This window comes from Thalassophryne amazonica, chromosome 13 (genome assembly GCF_902500255.1).
Source record: "Thalassophryne amazonica chromosome 13, fThaAma1.1, whole genome shotgun sequence".
Taxonomy (NCBI): Eukaryota; Metazoa; Chordata; class Actinopteri; order Batrachoidiformes; family Batrachoididae; genus Thalassophryne; species Thalassophryne amazonica.
In genome coordinates this window covers 28,257,981-28,277,047 of record NC_047115.1, presented here as the reverse complement: position 1 = coordinate 28,277,047, position 19,067 = coordinate 28,257,981, and the positions used below count along the sequence as shown (strand labels likewise).

The window sequence follows — 19,067 nt, the reverse complement described above, 5'->3', positions numbered from 1 at the left end:
GTAAGTTTAATACTTTCCTGACATGATTTAATGTTAATTAATTTTACTGGCTCATTATCCAGGTTAGAATAGCATTTTAACATGTGCTTTGCAAGTGTTTTTCTGAGTGTGTTCAGTTGTGAATCCCTATTGAAAATGCATTAACATCCGGGAACTCACATTTGCCAGGTATCAGTCTCTAATCAGCCACGACTGACATGTCATTTGAGCCCCGTCCAGCCTTGAATGGGCTGTGTCGCCGCATATGATCCATGTCAAGCCACATATGATCCATGTCGTGCAATGTAACATGACGTTGGTGCACGTTTAGGCATGGGTTTGGTCCAACCCTCCACCCCTCCCACACTTGGTCCCTTTAAACTGTGGGTTTTCAGTTCACAGCATCTATTCAAGATGTCACATTTTTTAAACGGAGTCCAAAAAAAGACGCTCCTGCACAGTCCAGCCTGTGTGGGCATCCGTGCACCAAGCTGTGTTCCAGAGTCATTAAATGCGCTTCTTCTTGCTGGCTTTATTTCTTCCGTGGCTCACCGGTGATCCAACTTTTAACTTTGTGTTTGTCCGTCATTGTCTGCAAAATCGCTCTTTTGCACCCTTGTGTTCTGTGTAAAAGCTCGTCTTGAGTGCGAGTCATTGTGCCAGTGCTCACACATCTGATCCATTATAACAAGATGTTAAATCTATCATAAACATATTTTTACAGCTGCTTATAAAGAAGGAATGAACATGCAAGTTTTACCAAGCTATTACAATAAAATTACAGAAGTGATTAGAGGTGTTTTCAACCGCCAATCTGTGACAGAAAATGATTAATCCGCTACAAAATAATTATTTTATATACAGTGTCCAGCGCACAAAGCAGGTGGGATTGTAGTGCGCAAGAGGGCTGAGCCAAAATAGCCTGTCCAAAATATCCTGTCCTGTCCTCGTAACCACCAGGTGCTCGGATATTGGACTTTAACAGCCTCATCCTCACTACAAACATGCCTCTAAAATCCTCGTACTACCTCGTACACAAACTGCTCCATGCTGTTGTTGCTAAATTTTGAAATTCTTGAAATTAGTGCCACGCTCAGAGATGAGCCTTGTTAGCCGAATATTCTGCCTCTAAGACGCTCTCAGAGCCACTATTCTTCCACAATTGTTGAATAACTGGATTTGTACCAAAAAACATGCTCCGTGGCTCATTATTCATCCTTCATTATTCAGTGGGACCAGGGCTTAAGTTGACATCATTCAATATATGAAAATGAAGACAATCATTTTACTGGCTTTGATACTGGCCTTGTCCTTTATGTGCGTGTTTATTTTTGTACAACCCCTGGCAAAAATTATGGAATCACCGGCCTCGGAGGATGTTCATTCAGTTGTTTAATTTTGTGGGAAAAAAGCAGATCACAGACATGACACAAAACTAAAGTCATTTCAAATGGCAACTTTCTGGCTTTAAGAAACACTATAAGAAATCAAGAAAAAAAGATTGTGGCAGTCAGTAACGGTTACTTTTTTAGACCAAGCAGAGGAAAAAAATATGGAATCACTCAATTCTGAGGAATAAATTATGGAATCACCCTGTAAATTTCCATCCCCCAAACTAAAACCTGCATCAAATCAGATCTGCTCGTTGACATTGACCCTATGCCATGACATTGATCCTATGTGTCTTTTTGCAAGGAATGTTTTCACAGTTTTTGCTCTATGACAAGATGCATTATCATCTTGAAAAATGATTGCATCATCTCCATCATCCTTTCAATTGTCCAAAATATCAACGTAAACTTGTGCATTTATTGATGATGTAATGACAGCCATCTCCCTAGTGCCTTTACCTGACATGCAGCCCCGTATCATCAATGACTGTGGAAATTTAGATGTTCTCTTCAGGCAATCATCTTTATAAATCTCATTGGAACGGCACCAAACAAAAGTTCCAGCATCATCACCTTGGCCAATGCAGATTTGAGATTCATCACTGACTGACTTTCATCCAGTCATCCACAGTCCACGATTGCTTTTCCTTAGCCCATTGTAACCTTGTTTATTCTGTTTAGGTGTTAATGATGGCTTTCGTTTAGCTTTTCTGTATGTAAATCCCATTTCCTTTAGGCGGTTTCTTACAGTTCAGTCATAGACGTTGACTCCAGTTTCCTCCCATTTGTTCCTCATTTGTTTTGTTGTGCATTTTTGGATTTTTGAGACATATTGCTTTAAGTTTTCTGTCTTGATGCTTTGATGTCTTCCTTGGTCTACCAGTATGTTTGCCTTTAACAACCTTCCCATGTTTTTTGTATTTGGTCCTGAGTTTAGACACAGCTGACTGTGAACAACCAACATCTTTTGCAACATTGCATGATGATTTACTCTCTTTTAAGAGTTTGATAATCCGCTCCTTTGTTTCAATTGACATCTCTCGTGTTGGAGCCATGATTCATGTCAGTCCACTTGGTGCAACAGCTCTCCAAGGTGTGATCACTCCTTTTTAGATGCAGACTAATGAGCAGATCTGATATGATGCAGGTGTTAGTTTTGGGAATGAAAATTTACAGGGTAATTCCATAATTTTTTCCTCAGAATTGAGTGATTCCATATTTTTTTTCCTCTGCTTGGTCTAAAAAAGTAACCGTTACTGACTGCCACAATCTTTTTTTCTTGATTTCTTATAGTGTTTCTTAAAGCCAGAAAGTTGCCATTTGAAATGACTTTAGTTTTGTGTCATGTGTGTGATCTGCTTTTTTTCTACAAAATTAAACAACTGAATGAACATCCTCCGAGGCCGGTGATTCCATAATTTTTGCCAGGGGTTGTAAGTCACCAACATTTTAGGGAGTCATCCTGCAGGAGGCAAAGACAACCCTGCTATCTGTGTGGAAGGCACTTCAACAGCAAGCCAGCAGTTTAAACTAAGTATGGAAATAGGAAATTTGATTCATATTTAACCTCAACTTAAATTGGCTCAAGTTGTGGCACTTACATTAGACTTAAAAAAAAAAATGACATCTTGAATTATTTATTTTATTTTATTCCACTTTGCATAGGCCCATTGCTGTCTGAGAAGAGCCCATCATATGGAGAAAATACCCCATTAGTTGAAACCCTGAGGGGCCATCAGCCCATACCACCCTTTTGAAATAGGAATGACTGATTTAGGATATTTTATTATTTTTATCCATTTCATTAGCAACATTGAATATTCTTGAGAATTAAAAGTTCATTGCTTTTTAAAAAAATGTCCTGGAAATCTTATGCTATATTATTATATCATTGGCATCAATTGTCTTAAAATGACATCAATAATATTTGATATTTTATAAGGCAATATGTCATCCAGCAAAATTTGTTATGGTGATGGGTCTAATGGCAACATTACTAAGTGTTAAATAGTGTTCCACCTTTTTGGAATGTGTTGTAGTCCTTAAATGCAGGAATGAATGTATATCAACAATTGAAATGACGATGACCACACAAAACATGAAATATCTTGGGTTCATACTGTCTGCAGTGAACTAGAAGCCAAAGTAAATGTAAGAATCACTGTGGGAGTTTTTTTGTTTTTTTTTAATTTACATTTTCTATAGCTTCCCAACTTTTTCTGATTTGGGGTTGTACGTCTACTTGTCTGTTTGTAAAGAATGTGCTTTGACAGCTACCTTGCTATACTAATGAGTCCAGTATGAGTGTTGATGTTGGATACAAATTGTTCATCAGCAAATCTTGTATTGTGTAGTTGGTAAATATATCAGTAAAGCTATTGTGCTTTTATGAACCTTTTACTCATAAAAAATACTTGAGGTTTCTGGATTCAGTTGGCAAAACAATCTTTTAAAGTATGCTCACACTGAAGATGTATTTAGGCCTATCTATTTGCTCATCTTGTCGGCCATCCAGCCACACCCGGGACCTGGAATCTTTTATCCTCCAAACATAAATGCAGATTGCATGCATGTTCCTAAGCACCTACGGGCAAATTCTCGTGCAGATTAACAGTACACTGTGATGCAGGTTGTTTCACTTGATTGGATCCACGTGACACGTGGAATACCATAAACAAGAAATGATGAAGCAATTAAGTGCCATTTCCTGGCACGTTCATACTCAACAACTTGGTAATGTGCAGATCAGTGACCTGGGCGCATGTGTGTGGATGGATGTGTGTGTGTGTGTGTGTGCATGCGTATGTACAGTTGTGTGCTGATACTGGAGCATGTTCACTCTTAGTAGCCTTGCATTCAGTTCATTGGCTTGCCTATTTTGTTTGTTAGTTTGTTACATTTGTTTGCATAGTTATGTCTTTATTTCTGAGGCTTTGCCTGTACTGCGCAAAATGCATTGAGCAAATAAATGGATAAATGACACAATAACTCAAAAACAATAAATGCTATCATGCTGTGAGGCCCTGTGTACATGTAGCATTTTCTTCTGTAAGAAAAACGCTGAAACTACTTCATCCCAGTGCCTCAGCACTTTCTTAAAAAAAAACGTAACAATAATAACCACCTAACGATTATTTTATAATGTGTACAGTGATAAAAGCACTCATCCTCAGCAGGAACATAACATCTGTCCAATTTACTACTATTTTTTGTGTCTATTGTGATGGATTTTAAATTTAATTTTGACAAATTAGCTGACTATAGACACAGACTGCAAAATCAGACTTCTCTTCATGTGAGGGTGACATATTTTGCTTCTTGTGATTGTTTGCCTGAAAAGGAGCTGCGAGGGAAAACACAGCGTCTTTCTGAAAATTTTAGATATTTTCAACCTTAAGCACCTGGAGTGGCTGCACAAAAAAAGAGGCGTGCTCTAAAAAAAAGATCCAGGGTGCAGCAAAGAAATCACCTGCTGAGACACCTGAACATTAATGAAATCAACTGCTGAGGTGATTGGTAGCAAGGAAAACGTGCAGTGTCTTGGCCCTTCATGGCACATGATTGCCCACCCCTGGTCTAGTGGTTAAAGCATTGTGCTATAGACCAGAGGCAAGGTCCTTAATCCCCTAGTTGCTCCCGTTGTGTAGTAAGTACCTTGTATGGCAGCACCCTCATGTTTGGATGAATGTGAAGCGTTATTTGTAAAGTGCTTTGAGCATCTGATGCAGAAGGGAAAGCGCTATATAAATGCAGTCCCTTTACACAGGGGCCTAAAGCCCCGTTTACACATAGACGGTAAACTCTCCCAGAAGCGTCCCGGCAGAGATTTTGCCCCCTCCGGGCCGTTTTAGGGATCAAACGCCGTAGTTAACACTGGCGCACGGGGGCATGGTTTGGTTCCGGCTTCACCGGGAATTGTCGAAAAAATTATTCAACATGTCGAATAATTCCGGGAGTGCTCCCGGAGAAGTGGCCTGACGACGGAGACAACGCAAACAACGGCGTTTGATACTTTTTAATCGCCGTGTCATCCCGCCCCTTCCTGTAGTGCCACAGTTTACACCGCCGTAATTGGCGGCCGGCATTCTATCCCTAACCAACGACGTGTAAAACGGCGACAGAGCCCACATCGGCGTCCTCAAAGGCGTTTTAACTGGCGACAGAGGCAGACAAAACGGCGGCGCTAGCGGACAGTACGCTGTTCTAAACGCCACCTCCCGGTTAACGGCGTTCCAAACGGCTGATAGGGGGCGGTCAGTATAAAAACGCTAGCGCGCTGCATGCAGGTCTCTCACTCACGGCCAGCTCCAGATATTTTTGCAGAGAAGCTCCAGTATACCTCCTAAAATAAAATTGGCAGCGGCAAGGACTTACCAAGAGGTCTGGTTCAGGGGTAGCCCTGTGGTGTAAACGAGCAACACGTTGAGGAGGGGAAAAAGAGAGAAAAGAAAAGGCTGAGATATGAGCTCCCTGTCACTCCCTCCCCCTGCACTGACAGCTTCTTCAGCCTATTATACTCTGGGGGCGTTGCCTATAAGCAAAAGTTCCTGGAGTAATGCACGATTTCCCTGGATAAATCCAGCGGTACACAGGGCATTATCGGCGGCAGCAGAACACCGCCGTTCTCACGCGCATCTTAACCTGCGATTGTAAAGGATAGAACTGAGTATTAAACCCCGTTGCCTGACGTGTGCCGGATGCTATGGCGTCAAAACTCCGCTTTATTTGGCGGATTTAGCAGTGTTTTATCCGTGTATTTGCGGCTAGTATGGTGCTCAAAATGCCAGCGAAATGCTCCGCCCCTTTCCACCGCGAAAACAGCCGGAACTACCGCGAACTTCGGTCTACGTACTACCCGCGGACAAAACCGTCTATGTGTAACCTGGGCTTAAGTCAACATATACTAAGTGTAAAATGATTATATGTTGGTTAACATAGAACATATGAATCCCAAAAGCAACTTTATTTTGTTTATGTAATATACTTGGTGAACATTGCTATCTCCTGGAAATGTCTCATCTCATTGCAAGGTATAATTTTGCCATCATGTGCATGATTGAAATTAGGAGCAGGTGTTGATTGAATTTATGTGTAGCTTGAAATGAGCTTGTTTGTCAATTTCTTTCATTTCTAAAATGTATGTTTTGGCTGCATGGTTCCAGAGGCATAGCAAATGCTTTTGGACACGCTGGGTAAAACAAAACCTACAACCCAGCCTCCAGCTTCTTATTTGGGTTGCGACAGTACCGTGTTAATGTAAAAAATATATCACCAGGTCATAAGCTGGCACAGGTGCACATTACGAATTCACATTGCGAAGATGGCTGTGTTGTTGGTCATCGGTGTTTAAACATATTTATGCCCTTTATTTGCTCTTTCTTTCACTGCAGAGATTGGCTGAGGTTTGAGACACTTCCTTCCACCAGCACCGTCCAGATGGGAGATCACCACTCGCTGTTGTTTTTTGCCCAGATGCACTGTCTCCTCTCTGCTCTCATCTAAGTTGGCTGCAGACGGCCATCTTGTGCATTGCAACAGACTGGAGCAGCAGCGCTGTGTGTTACCATGGTGATCATTTTCTCAAAAACACTGAAAAAGAAGAAGGGTGTCAATGATGTAAGGTCCAAGAACAAGGAGAGAAAGCTGGTGAGAGAAGCCTTGTTTTGTTTTCTCTTCCTAGTAGACAAAAGTATTTGTGTAATGCTGGTTGTTGTTAACTGTCTTTAGCTTATCCGGCTATTTGTCAATGCAGATCATCACTTTTCAGCTAGTTTTCTTAAGACATGTCAGGGTGTGGATGTTTGAATATTTCCAAGTCACTGAATATGTCTCAATTAATCAGAAATATAAACAGTATGGTACTCTGGTAAATCTCTCTGGAGGAGCGAGTTCTCAAAAGCTAAGTATTGTGCAAGCCTTATTGTGGCGCACCCCGTCATAGCATCACCCCGGTGATTGCTTTGACAGTGGTGTGTCTGGTGTACCCCCCTGCTGTCTTCTACATGAAAGGTGGTCTCGGGCAACTGGTGTACAGTAAACTGGAACATAAACCTCTTAGTCAGATTTTGGCATCTCTTTAAGACAGGGTGTTATGTACTTTGGTCAAAACCTGTCTGCATCCAAAGCTCGTTAGATTTTACAGCTTAAAGGGTTCATATAACGCATTTATTAATCAAGCAAGATATCAGTTTGCTACGTTAATTGACCATCCATGTAATAAGTAAGCCTTTATTTTGGCTGTGATAGCGTAATGGATCTTGGAAACCTTTTTTTTTGTTGTGGAAATAACGCTGAGGTGACTCACTGTAAAGTGTCTTGGCATTTTCCTTTTGTCCTTTGTGAATACAGTCACCGCCCTACTGTATGAGCTGAACTCTGGGAGAAGACAGGTGTCTGATTAGATAGGCGTGTGCATACAAAACTGTTTTATATTCCCTACTGAACAAAGGTTCTTTTGGGACTTTAAAAAAGGTGAAACGTCAAGGTATTTATTGTGATTTTCTGTAATTTGTGGGTAAAAGGATGTGCCTGCTGTCAACTTAAAAGACATTAAACACAACAAGTAGCTTTATTTTAATTATTTGTGGACCATGTGAGTCTGGTGTTGCATGTTGAAAGGCCTTGACCGAGTTGAACAATTGAAAGCTTCAGCTTTGAGAGCAGTTTGGCAGCGGAAGTAAATGTCCTTACTTGTGCTTGTGACGTCTTGGACCAAGTCAGAATACTATCATTTGGGTCAGTCAGGACATTTTTTTGATTGCTCTGTGTTTATCATAAAATGGTATCAGTGTAACTTCAATTAGGTACCAGGATGAGATTGCAACCTGTAGAAAAGAAATGTGCACAGACCTCCTTTGGTGTCTGTTTCAGTTTCTTCTTCTTCTTCTTCTTTTAGGTACAGCATGTCTATAAATACTGCTACTGAAGAATACTGAATGTACAGGGTGGGCCAATAAAATGTTTTTCATTGTACACAAGTTTTTGAAATGAGAACTTCTTTGAAAGTTTTATTTACAGACTTATAACAGAAGCATCAAATTAACATTTGATACCAAAGGTTGCCCACTTTGTCTCTTGTTTTCCACACAGTTCAATTGTTGACATGTTCAATCCACGCTCCTCTTCTTTGGATTACAAAAGTGGTAACATTTTATTGGCCCACCCTGTATATTGACACGGGACTGAACATAAGGACACAGACAGGGGACAGATCACAAAGACAACCAACAAGGATGAAAGACATAGACAGGACAGATCACAACAGATTTTATCAATTTGACTTCACTGTGGTGTCATACAAAAGCAAAACTAGAAAAATTATGTCACTTGTCATGGGTCAAGCTTCTGATGTATTGATTCAGATCTCTGGGTTATTCTTTTCCTGGTATTATCTCAAGCACATTATCATTCTATGTCGTTTCATTGCACTGTAGTGATATTCTCATAATCTCCTCTGTATTAGTTATCTCTTGTACTTTTTTCTGATCCCTCCTCTGTGTTTTCTCCATGTAGCTTTACTTTTTGTTTTCTGGGGTTGGGGTTTATGTGTTTCTCCACATCTGTGATTAATTGTTTGCCAGCCTTTTTAACCATTCACAATGTATTACTCCCTCACCAGATTGTCTAGCTTCATGCATGCTCTCTTGCAGTGTTTCTCGGTACAGCGGAATCTCGGTCTTGAAACTTAGTTGGTTCCTAAATGTCATTCAAACCGAAACCAATTTTCCCATGAGAAACAATGTAAAATGGATTAATCTGTTCCTGGCCCCAAAATCAACACTGTGTTTTTACCTTTTTAACAGCATTTCATGCATTAAAGGCAGACAAAATACAAAGAATATGCATAATATCTTATAGAATATACAATTACAGTAATTCTAATAAAAATAGACAATTTAATTTCACCTTACCTGTACAGAAGAGACTTGATGGTGTACATGGAAGGTGAAGGGGATGGATGTAAGGGGAATCCCCCTCCACAAGAACATCGGGTAACTGAACTGCTGGGCTTCTCCTTGAAGTACTCCGTTAGGACGTTTCACCGCACAACAAGCCAGATTATTCCAGGTGTTTGTCATAAAATACTCCAAACTAGAGCACCATGCTCGTGGAGTGCAAATGTCCTAACCCATCAGACGCCTCTGTTTCAGTAGACACAGTGAAACCTTGTATGCTAATAGCATTAGCACTTTTAGCAGCTGTTGGTAGCTTCACCTGTTAGCTCCATTTAATGTATGATTACTGGAAAAATACACAGCTCATAAATTTTAATGTCAACAACAAAGTACTTGTACATCACTAAGAGAACTACCAAAACCACCCAAAAATATGATTTAATAAAAAAACCCGAAGACGGACATTCTTGCTTATTCTTCTTCTTTTGTGTTTATTGGTGGATTGGAACCCAACACAGTGCATTACCGCCACCTACCACCTGAGGTGTTCGTGAACCAAGCCTGTGTTCGAAAAATGTTGCATTTTTCTTTCAAAAAAATACAGTATGTTTGTGAACCAATTTGTTCGTAAAGAGAGCCGTTTGAAAACTGAGGTTCCACTGTATTTGCCTCTGTGTTTTCGACCCACACTGCCATTCCGTTACCTGAGCTTTGCCTGCCAGTTCTGATTTTGGTAACCTGGTATTATCGATTATCGATCTCTGCTCTCTGCTTGTTTTTTTGGGGTACTTTTCTGCTGCTTCCTTTAAGGACAGAGTTGCCTGTTGGACTGACTTCCTGTGTTCCTGACATTTGCTTGATTAAGCAACTGCTCCTCTTGTCTGCCACTTGGAGGACTGTCACTGTGTATAGACTGTTGCTTTTGAGCACTCAAATACAAACTGCTGGAACTGCTGGCAATAAACAAGCTTTTTAACCTACCATCATCGTGGTTCAGTCACTATGCAAATACTTATGGACTTGACTGTATAATCTTTGTACTCAGCTCTGATGAGTACATCCCAGATGTACCAGTGCACTGAATGTGCAGAGAACAAATAGATATTAAGCCACTGTTTGTGCCTGACTGTCTCTTTGTGTATTTTCCCTGTGACAGCGTGACCTCCACACCATGAGCAGAGGGACCACCCTCTTCTCCTGTGGCCCTGTGGGTGAGTTCATCATTCTTTCTTCTTGTGTGTTTCTGTTTCTCGCCTCCTAGTCAAGACCTTGAGCTGGGAGATCCATGGTTGCTGTTTGTTATAGCGTTAAATAAATTCATAGATGAAGGTGAGTGAAGCTTCCAACAGAGCAGTAAAAATATGACAATATGCTGGGTAAAGCACATAATGTTTTCATTTTTGGGTACTAAATCCTTCATTAGTGTGTGTACTGAGCACTCTGAGCTTTTTTGTAGCAAGAATGCCAGTGTGTGTCATTTACTGGATTTCCCACATTTGTTTTTGCTTGTTCGTCAAGCTTTTCGAAATGTGATATATATTTGCGGACCTTAGCTTTATCATATGAAAACTTGACTGTGTAGAAATAATGTTTCATTTCAGAAGATTTGGATTTGTGGAGAATGTAGCTAGTTTTACTAAATATCTAAGCACATCATGTTGATATAGCAGTTAGGAGTTTTGTGTTGGACACTTTGCTCAGTATATAGTAACGAGTAATCCCTTCTGCAAAACTGTCAAGCACAGCACCCATCTAAACCGTCACATTGATTATTCTGTCTGTCACACTGTGGCTCACAGCATGTCACTCGTCCCCCTCTCATGATCTGGGTGCACCTGCCGCTACACAACGTTGCACACTACTGTCATGGGAATGCACTATAATTGAATATGCTGTTGCCTATGTCAACAATTTCCCTTTGGCTCTCTTAGTTTAGCAGTAATTACCCTCTGTGTTAAAAGACATGCTACTGTAAATACAAGTCCATTCTATCACACGCTCTCATCTGTTTCTTTGTAGGTAGACATGGTGGCGTCACAGGGAAGTGCTTAGTTTGCTGTTTCCCCTGCTACAGTTGTGTATCATGTCTTGATTAAGCAACCAGCACACTGTCGTCATTTTCAAAGAATGCCCTTTAGAAGTTCTTCCCTTCGTTCTTTTTTGTTTTTCTGACATTCATGTAAGGTCGTCGCTGTTTTTTTTGCCCAAAGTAATGATTTTTATCTACAGGTGTGTGAGGAAGCAGACCACAAGCAGAATAAATATCTAGGGATGGGCTTTGGAATGAAAGAGTTTTTCTGGCAAATACGCCAATAGATTTTTCAATTTTACCATTTGGCTTTAGTAGCCCAAGTGACAATGGTACTTTTTTCGGTTTGTTATCACCAGGGTTGTAGAAGATTAGTTGTAATTGTCAATTACGACTAGCTAATACCTGACTAGTTGAATCATTTTCTTCTAGTTGACTAGTTGGGTAATTTACTATCAAAACCAGAGACAGGGTAACCTTGCAGAGATTGTTTTACTGAAAACAGAAATCAAGCAGGAACCAACACACACCATCATCCATCAGCAGCCAGTATTCACTTAAGGGTTTTCAATAAATATGTTGCATCTGTTTCCACGTAATTCACTGTGTTAGTGACATGTTCAATTTGCAGTTCAATACTTATTCAAGTAGTCATTAACTACTTATTCAAGTAGTTAATGACTACTTATTCAAGTAGTCATTAACTACTTGAATAAGTAGTTAATGACTACTTATTCAAGGTGCCATTAACTACTTGAATAAGTAGTTAATGGCACCTGACTAGTCAACTAGTGATTTTGATGAATTATGCCAACCACAATTATCACTCTGTTCAGGATTGTTTAAACACATTATCAGTATTAGTTCAGTTATGTATTTTAACCCCATTAAACACAATAATTGGTAACTGCTTTCACAATTTGTGATTTCTGTTGTATTTAGTACTTTGTTGCCTGCAAGTGTATACTTAATTTAGTTTTGGCTATAACTTTCTTGCAACAGTTTGATGAATCTTTGCAAAATGTCTTCATCCAGATGTTTTCATATATTGATATTATGTTAATGTTCCTCTTTAGGTTTCAGCTTATAGTATGTTTAGTTGCAGTGCATGGATTGCTGGCCATAATTGCTGTGTACATGTGAGTCTAAAGACCTCTATTGCTTGCAGAAAGTCAGAGTGTGTTTTCAATATTGCAGAGGCAGATAGATGGTTGGACCTGGGGCCAAACTATGCCATCCAGCAGGCAGCGCCGTGCCAGTCTGGTGCCAAGCTGGAGAGCCATTGGGATGTGATGCCCAAGCAAGGCAGGCAGCAACAATTCAAGGAGCCAGGCAATGACACGTCCATCACAAGTCTGATTAGAGATCTCAGCCTCGGCAGCGGCAGTGTCACCAGCACGCATCCACGTACCACCCCCAACACTACACATTACACCACTTCAGTTACCAGTCATGCTCATACAGCACCCCCAAGCAAACGTCAGTGTCGCTCCCTGTCATTCTCTGATGAATTTGGAGGTTTCCGCTCATCTTGGAGGCCCCAGGGATCCCGTTTGTGGACATCATTTGAGAAAAGAAGATGCTACAGTGGTGGGAGTGTCCGAGGAGGGGGTGCCGGTTTTTCCAGCGGTCATTTCCCAACCATGCAACGTAGCTCTAGCTTTAGTTTTCCCTCACGGTCAAGCATGCCTATTGATGGAGCACTGGATCTGCCGCTCTTCAGCGAGCAACTGCCTCTCCACCCTCTATTCACTGCCTCCCCAGTCTCCCCTACCTCCCCTTCCTCACTTCATCACCATTTCCTCAGACCTCTGTCCCTCTCCCATGAACAGATTAGTGGGCCTCAGCTCCAAAGAGAAGAAGCATCAGAGGCCAGCTCTCCAGACTCTACCCCTGAGCTGGGGAGACGAGCTGGCCAAAGAGCTGGAGGACCAGGGTGTCTGTCTCGCAGCAGGTCTCAACCCTGCGTGCTAAATGAGAAAAAGATAGGTATGAAGCGTAGAAGACCAGAGGAAGCCCAGGAGCAGCGCCCATCCCTGGACCTGGCTAAGATGACTCAGGTCAGCTGATACACACACACACACACACACACACACACACAGCAATTCTGGTATGTATTGCTACAATTTTACCCATTCCACAATATAATTTTGGTTACTCAAATGTTCAGTCACCAACTTCAGTAAATCTACACAAAGAAGGTCTGTTGTTTTTGAAGGTAAGAAATGACACATTTGGCTTATTTGAATTATCTTACAAAATTAATTTATATTGAAAGAATTTTATCGGATTGCACCGTATCTCGTCAAATTGCACCAAAACAAATTCTTGCATACTAAAAAGTCATACATATTATACCTAGATACGTATCCTGTTGTTTTGTAAGGGAGTGCTAAACACGCTTAAGAGCTGGAGATCTTCAAGTGTAATCAGCTCTATGGTCTGAATGGTATTGCACTCTGAATTTGATCAAGGACATGATTAAATCAAGCTGAATTGTTTACTACCTTGCTAGTCCAAGGCTTCAAGGCTAAGAGATCTCAGGCCTCACTCACATCAGCTGAGGGAGAGGTTCCTACTAGAGAAACATTCCTCATGTTCGGTCACGCTGCCTAACTCCACGCTCTAGCAAGCCCAGCTCCGGTTATCATTTCATTTACTGTGTTGGGTAAACATGTGATCCAACAGTTGGACCTCTTTGACCTCTCCTGATTTGCTTCCTATCTGCCACTTCTACCCTGTACAGTATATTCTTCTTCCTCGAAAGCTTCATCCCTCTGTGGTTCCTTTAAGATGAAAAACAGTAACCAGATTCAATTCAATTCAATTCAATTTTTTTTTTATATAGCGCCAAATCACAACAAACAGTTGCCCCAAGGCGCTTTATATTGTAAGGCAAGGCCATACAATAATGATGTAAAACCCCAACGGTCAAAACGACCCCCTGTGAGCAAGCACTTGGCTACAGTGGGAAGGAAAAACTCCCTTTTAACAGGAAGAAACCTCCAGCAGAACCAGGCTCAGGGAGGGGCAGTCTTCTGCTGGGACTGGTTGGGGCTGAGGGAGAGAACCAGGAAAAAGACATGCTGTGGAGGGGAGCAGAGATCGATCACTAATGATTAAATGCAGAGTGGTGCATACAGAGCAAAAAGAGAAAGAAACAGTGCATCATGGGAACCCCCCAGCAGTCTACGTCTATAGCAGCATAACTAAGGGATGGTTCAGGGTCACCTGATCCAGCCCTAACTATAAGCTTTAGCAAAAAGGAAAGTTTTAAGCCTAATCTTAAAAGTAGAGAGGGTGTCTGTCTCCCTGATCTGAATTGGGAGCTGGTTCCACAGGAGAGGAGCCTGAAAGCTGAAGGCTCTGCCTCCCATTCTACTCTTACAAACCCTAGGAACTACAAGTAAGCCTGCAGTCTGAGAGCGAAGCGCTCTATTGGGGTGATATGGTACTACGAGGTCCCTAAGATAAGATGGGACCTGATTATTCAAAACCTTATAAGTAAGAAGAAGAATTTTAAATTCTATTCTAGAATTAACAGGAAGCCAATGAAGAGAGGTCTATATGGGTGAGATATGCTCTCTCCTTCTAGTCCCCGTCAGCACTCTAGCTGCAGCATTTTGAATTAACTGAAGGCTTTTTAGGGAACTTTTAGGACAACCTGATAATAATGAATTACAATAGTCCAGCCTAGAGGAAATAAATGCATGAATTAGTTTTTCAGCATCACTCTGAGACAAGACCTTTCTGATTTTAGAGATATTGCGTAAATGCAAAAAAGCAGTCCTACATATTTGTTTAATATGCGCTTTGAATGACATATCCTGATCAAAAATGACTCCAAGATTTCTCACAGTATTACTAGAGGTCAGGGTAATGCCATCCACAGTAAGGATCTGGTTAGACACCATGTTTCTAAGATTTGTGGGGCCAAGTACAATAACTTCAGTTTTATCTGAGTTTAAAAGCAGGAAATTAGAGGTCATCCATGTCTTTATGTCTGTAAGACAATCCTGCAGTTTAGCTAATTGGTGTGTGTCGCCTGGCTTCATGGATAGATAAAGCTGGGTATCATCTGCGTAACAATGAAAATTTAAGCAATACCGTCTAATAATACTGCCTAAGGGAAGCATATATAAAGTGAATAAAATTGGTCCTAGCACAGAACCTTGTGGAACTCCATAATTAACTTTAGTCTGTGAAGAAGATTCCCCATTTCCATGAACAAATTGTAATCTATTAGACAAATATGATTCAAACCACCGCAGCGCAGTGCCTTTAATACCTATGGCATGCTCTAATCTCTGTAATAAAATTTTATGGTCAACAGTATCAAAAGCAGCACTGAGGTCTAACAGAACAAGCACAGAGATGAGTCCACTGTCCGAGGCCATAAGAAGATCATTTGTAACCTTCACTAATGCTGTTTCTGTACTATGATGAATTCTAAAACCTGACTGAAACTCTTCAAATAGACCATTCCTCTGCAGATGATCAGTTAGCTGTTTTACAACTACCCTTTCAAGAATTTTTGAGAGAAAAGGAAGGTTGGAGATTGGCCTATAATTAGCTAAGATAGCTGGGTCAAGTGATGGCTTTTTAAGTAATGGTTTAATTACTGCCACCTTAAAAGCCTGTGGTACATAGCCAACTAACAAAGATAGATTGATCATATTTAAGATCGAAGCATTAAATAATGGTAGGGCTTCCTTGAGCAGCCTGGTAGGAATGGGGTCTAATAAACATGTTGATGGTTTGGATGAAGTAACTAATGAAAATAACTCAGACAGAACAATCGGAGAGAAAGAGTCTAACCAAATACCGGCATCACTGAAAGCAGCCAAAGATAACGATACGTCTTTGGGATGGTTATGAGTAATTTTTTCTCTAATAGTTAAAATTTTGTTAGCAAAGAAAGTCATGAACTCATTACTAGTTAAAGTTAATGGAATACTCAGCTCAATAGAGCTCTGACTCTTTGTCAGCCTGGCTACAGTGCTGAAAAGAAACCTGGGGTTGTTCTTATTTTCTTCAATTAGTGATGAGTAGAAAGATGTCCTAGCTTTACGGAGGGCTTTTTTATAGAGCAACAGACTCTTTTTCCAGGCTAAGTGAAGATCTTCTAAATTAGTGAGACGCCATTTCCTCTCCAACTTACGGGTTATCTGCTTTAAGCTACGAGTTTGAGAGTTATACCATGGAGTCAGACACTTCTGATTTAAAGCTCTCTTTTTCAGAGGAGCTACAGCATCCAAAGCTGTCTTCAATGAGGATGTAAAACTATTGACGAGATACTCTATCTCCCTTACAGAGTTTAGGTAGCTACTCTGCACTGTGTTGTTATATGGCATTAGAGAACATAAAGAAGGAATCATATCCTTAAACCTAGTTACAGCGCTTTCTGAAAGACTTCTAGTGTAATGAAACTTATTCCCTACTGCTGGGTAGTCCATCAGAGTAAATGTAAATGTTATTAAAAAATGATCAGACAGAAGGGAGTTTTCAGGGAATACTGTTAAGTCTTCTATTTCCATACCATAAGTCAGAACAAGATCTAAGATATGATTAAAGTGGTGGGTGGACTCATTTACTTTTTGAGCAAAGCCAATAGAGTCTAATAATAGATTAAATGCAGTGTTGAGGCTGTCATTCTCAGCATCTGTGTGGATGTTAAAATCGCCCACTATAATTATCTTATCTGAGCTAAGCACTAAGTCAGACAAAAGGTCTGAAAATTCACAGAGAAACTCACAGTAACGACCAGGTGGACGATAGATAATAACAAATAAAACTGGTTATTAGCCACCAGATGTGGCTAATAGCAGTGGTATTTGGGTAAACAGCATTTTTTTTTTTTTTTTTTAATTGATTTCTTCGTGACATGAGCTTTATTTGCTCATTCTTGTCAGGGGAAGCAGTTGAACAGCCGTGAGATTAATGACCCCCTGGACAAACCCAAAATAGAACTGCAGAAATATTCTAACGACATGTACTGTTATGAAACTTGGCTGTGATTTCTTTTTTCTCTCTGTTTTTAAACAGACCCAAAGAAATGATTTTTCTTTCATGTTCTGCTCCACATTAATGTCTATGCTACACAGAAACTAAATCAGCCACTGACACGAATGCCAACCTGACTTCAGGGAATACATAACGAATCACATTACATTAACTCTGTGCTAATGCTTTTCTGAAATTACAGCTTTCATAAGATATATTACATTTATGCTTTTTGTTACCTTGTGTCATGGAAGATTAGTCACGACAGGAGAGTACCATCAGTTTATCACTTTGCACTCCCTTCCTTTTCCCAAGGAATTCTGTTCCCAGCCAGTCACCCTCAGGACCTAGTCAGGCTTGGATCAACAAGGCTTTGGTAATGGAGCCTAGCAAGCATGTTTCCTCTGCTCATGCCAACTGCTAAGAGGGGAAAGTCAAGCGTGTTGTTCATGTACACACTTACAGATACGCAAATGGAGTCAGTTCTATGTTACCTCTGATCTTAGGAATGGTAGAATACAAGAGCGCACCTCTCCAACAGATTTTCACCCATTTTAAGATGTGTATCTGCTCAGAGGTTAACAGGCAGAGCCATTGTTCCTACTTGTTTCTACTTTAATTTTTTCTGAACTGGTTTTAGCTTCACCTGCCAGCAAAGCTTAGGGACAATTGCAGCTCACATGGATGGGAAATTCCGCTTCATTTGAAGAATGCTTGCTTGGGCGTTTACCTAGTAATTTTTGAAACAGCATGCACGGCTGTGAGAGTAGCATAAACACGGCTCAATCAAAGATTGTTTATTCGAAGAGGAAATGGATGTGAATATTCTACAGCAAGAAAAAGATCTCTGTTTATTTTCTTTCTGGTGAGGGTTTGAGTGACAGACAAAAAAATGATGAGCCACTTGGAGTGATTAGAAGAGGACTCGCAAAACTCTCAATTTCTTCTTATATTTAAGTTCAGTTAATGTTGAGTGAGTGTGTTCTTCAGGAAATGAATTGGGCACTTTAAATGAGTGTCATAATAAACTGAAAGGATCCAGAATGCCGAATAGGCGTGGGATGAACTCATAGTTATCACATGTAGTGAGCAGAGGGAATTGATATACAAGCAGGCTATATTGGAACTTTTGGAACTCACTTTGCTTGGATGATGGGCATCTTGGGCAAAGGTTGGCGGTACATGCAAGTTGGAGTGAGCCGTCAGAAATCTCCTACTTCAGTGACAGATCTGATATCAGTGCACTCACTGATTCACTAATGCAGGGGTTGCCAACCTTGTTCCTGGAGAGCACCTGCCCTGCATGTTTTCTAGCCCTCCCTGTTCCACTCCCAGGCTATTAACTCTATCAGGTGTTCTCAACCAGTCAAGAGCTGGAAAACACCAATTTTAAAAAACGTCAGGTGTGACTTGAGTAGGTAGATGTGGAAAACATGCAGGGCAGGAGCTCTCCAGGAACAGGGTTGGTAAACCCTGCACGAATGCACTCTTATCTGTCTGGAATTCTGATCTGCACCTTGTTGTTGTCTATTCAGCTGTCCTGTCATAGTGATGACAGATGGTCACTGCACTGAGTCTGGTCTGCTTGAGGTTTCTTCCTATAAGCATCACTTTATATTGTTCATCTCATCTTGGGCATCCTTGAAAAAAATGAATATTTCAATATTTTCCTACATGTATGGACAAAAAAGAAATTAGGAACAACATATCACTTGAAATATTTTACTGTCGGAGGCAACCTTTAATAGGCTTATGTGCAAATAGTCAAAA

The 19,067-nt window shown here is 40.6% G+C and overlaps 1 protein-coding gene across 1 annotated transcript in view; it reads left to right on the top strand.

The window, feature by feature from the left end:
- LOC117523105 (protein FAM53B-like) overlaps positions 1 to 19,067 on the top strand; it is a 62,547-nt gene that overhangs the window by 23,543 nt on the left and 19,937 nt on the right. Inside the window, exons 2-4 of the mRNA XM_034184525.1 lie at positions 6,761 to 7,016; positions 10,422 to 10,476; positions 12,492 to 13,354. Coding sequence (XP_034040416.1) covers positions 6,936 to 7,016; positions 10,422 to 10,476; positions 12,492 to 13,354 — 999 coding nt within the window. The 5' untranslated portion in view covers positions 6,761 to 6,935. The remainder of the gene's footprint in view (positions 1 to 6,760; positions 7,017 to 10,421; positions 10,477 to 12,491; positions 13,355 to 19,067) is intronic.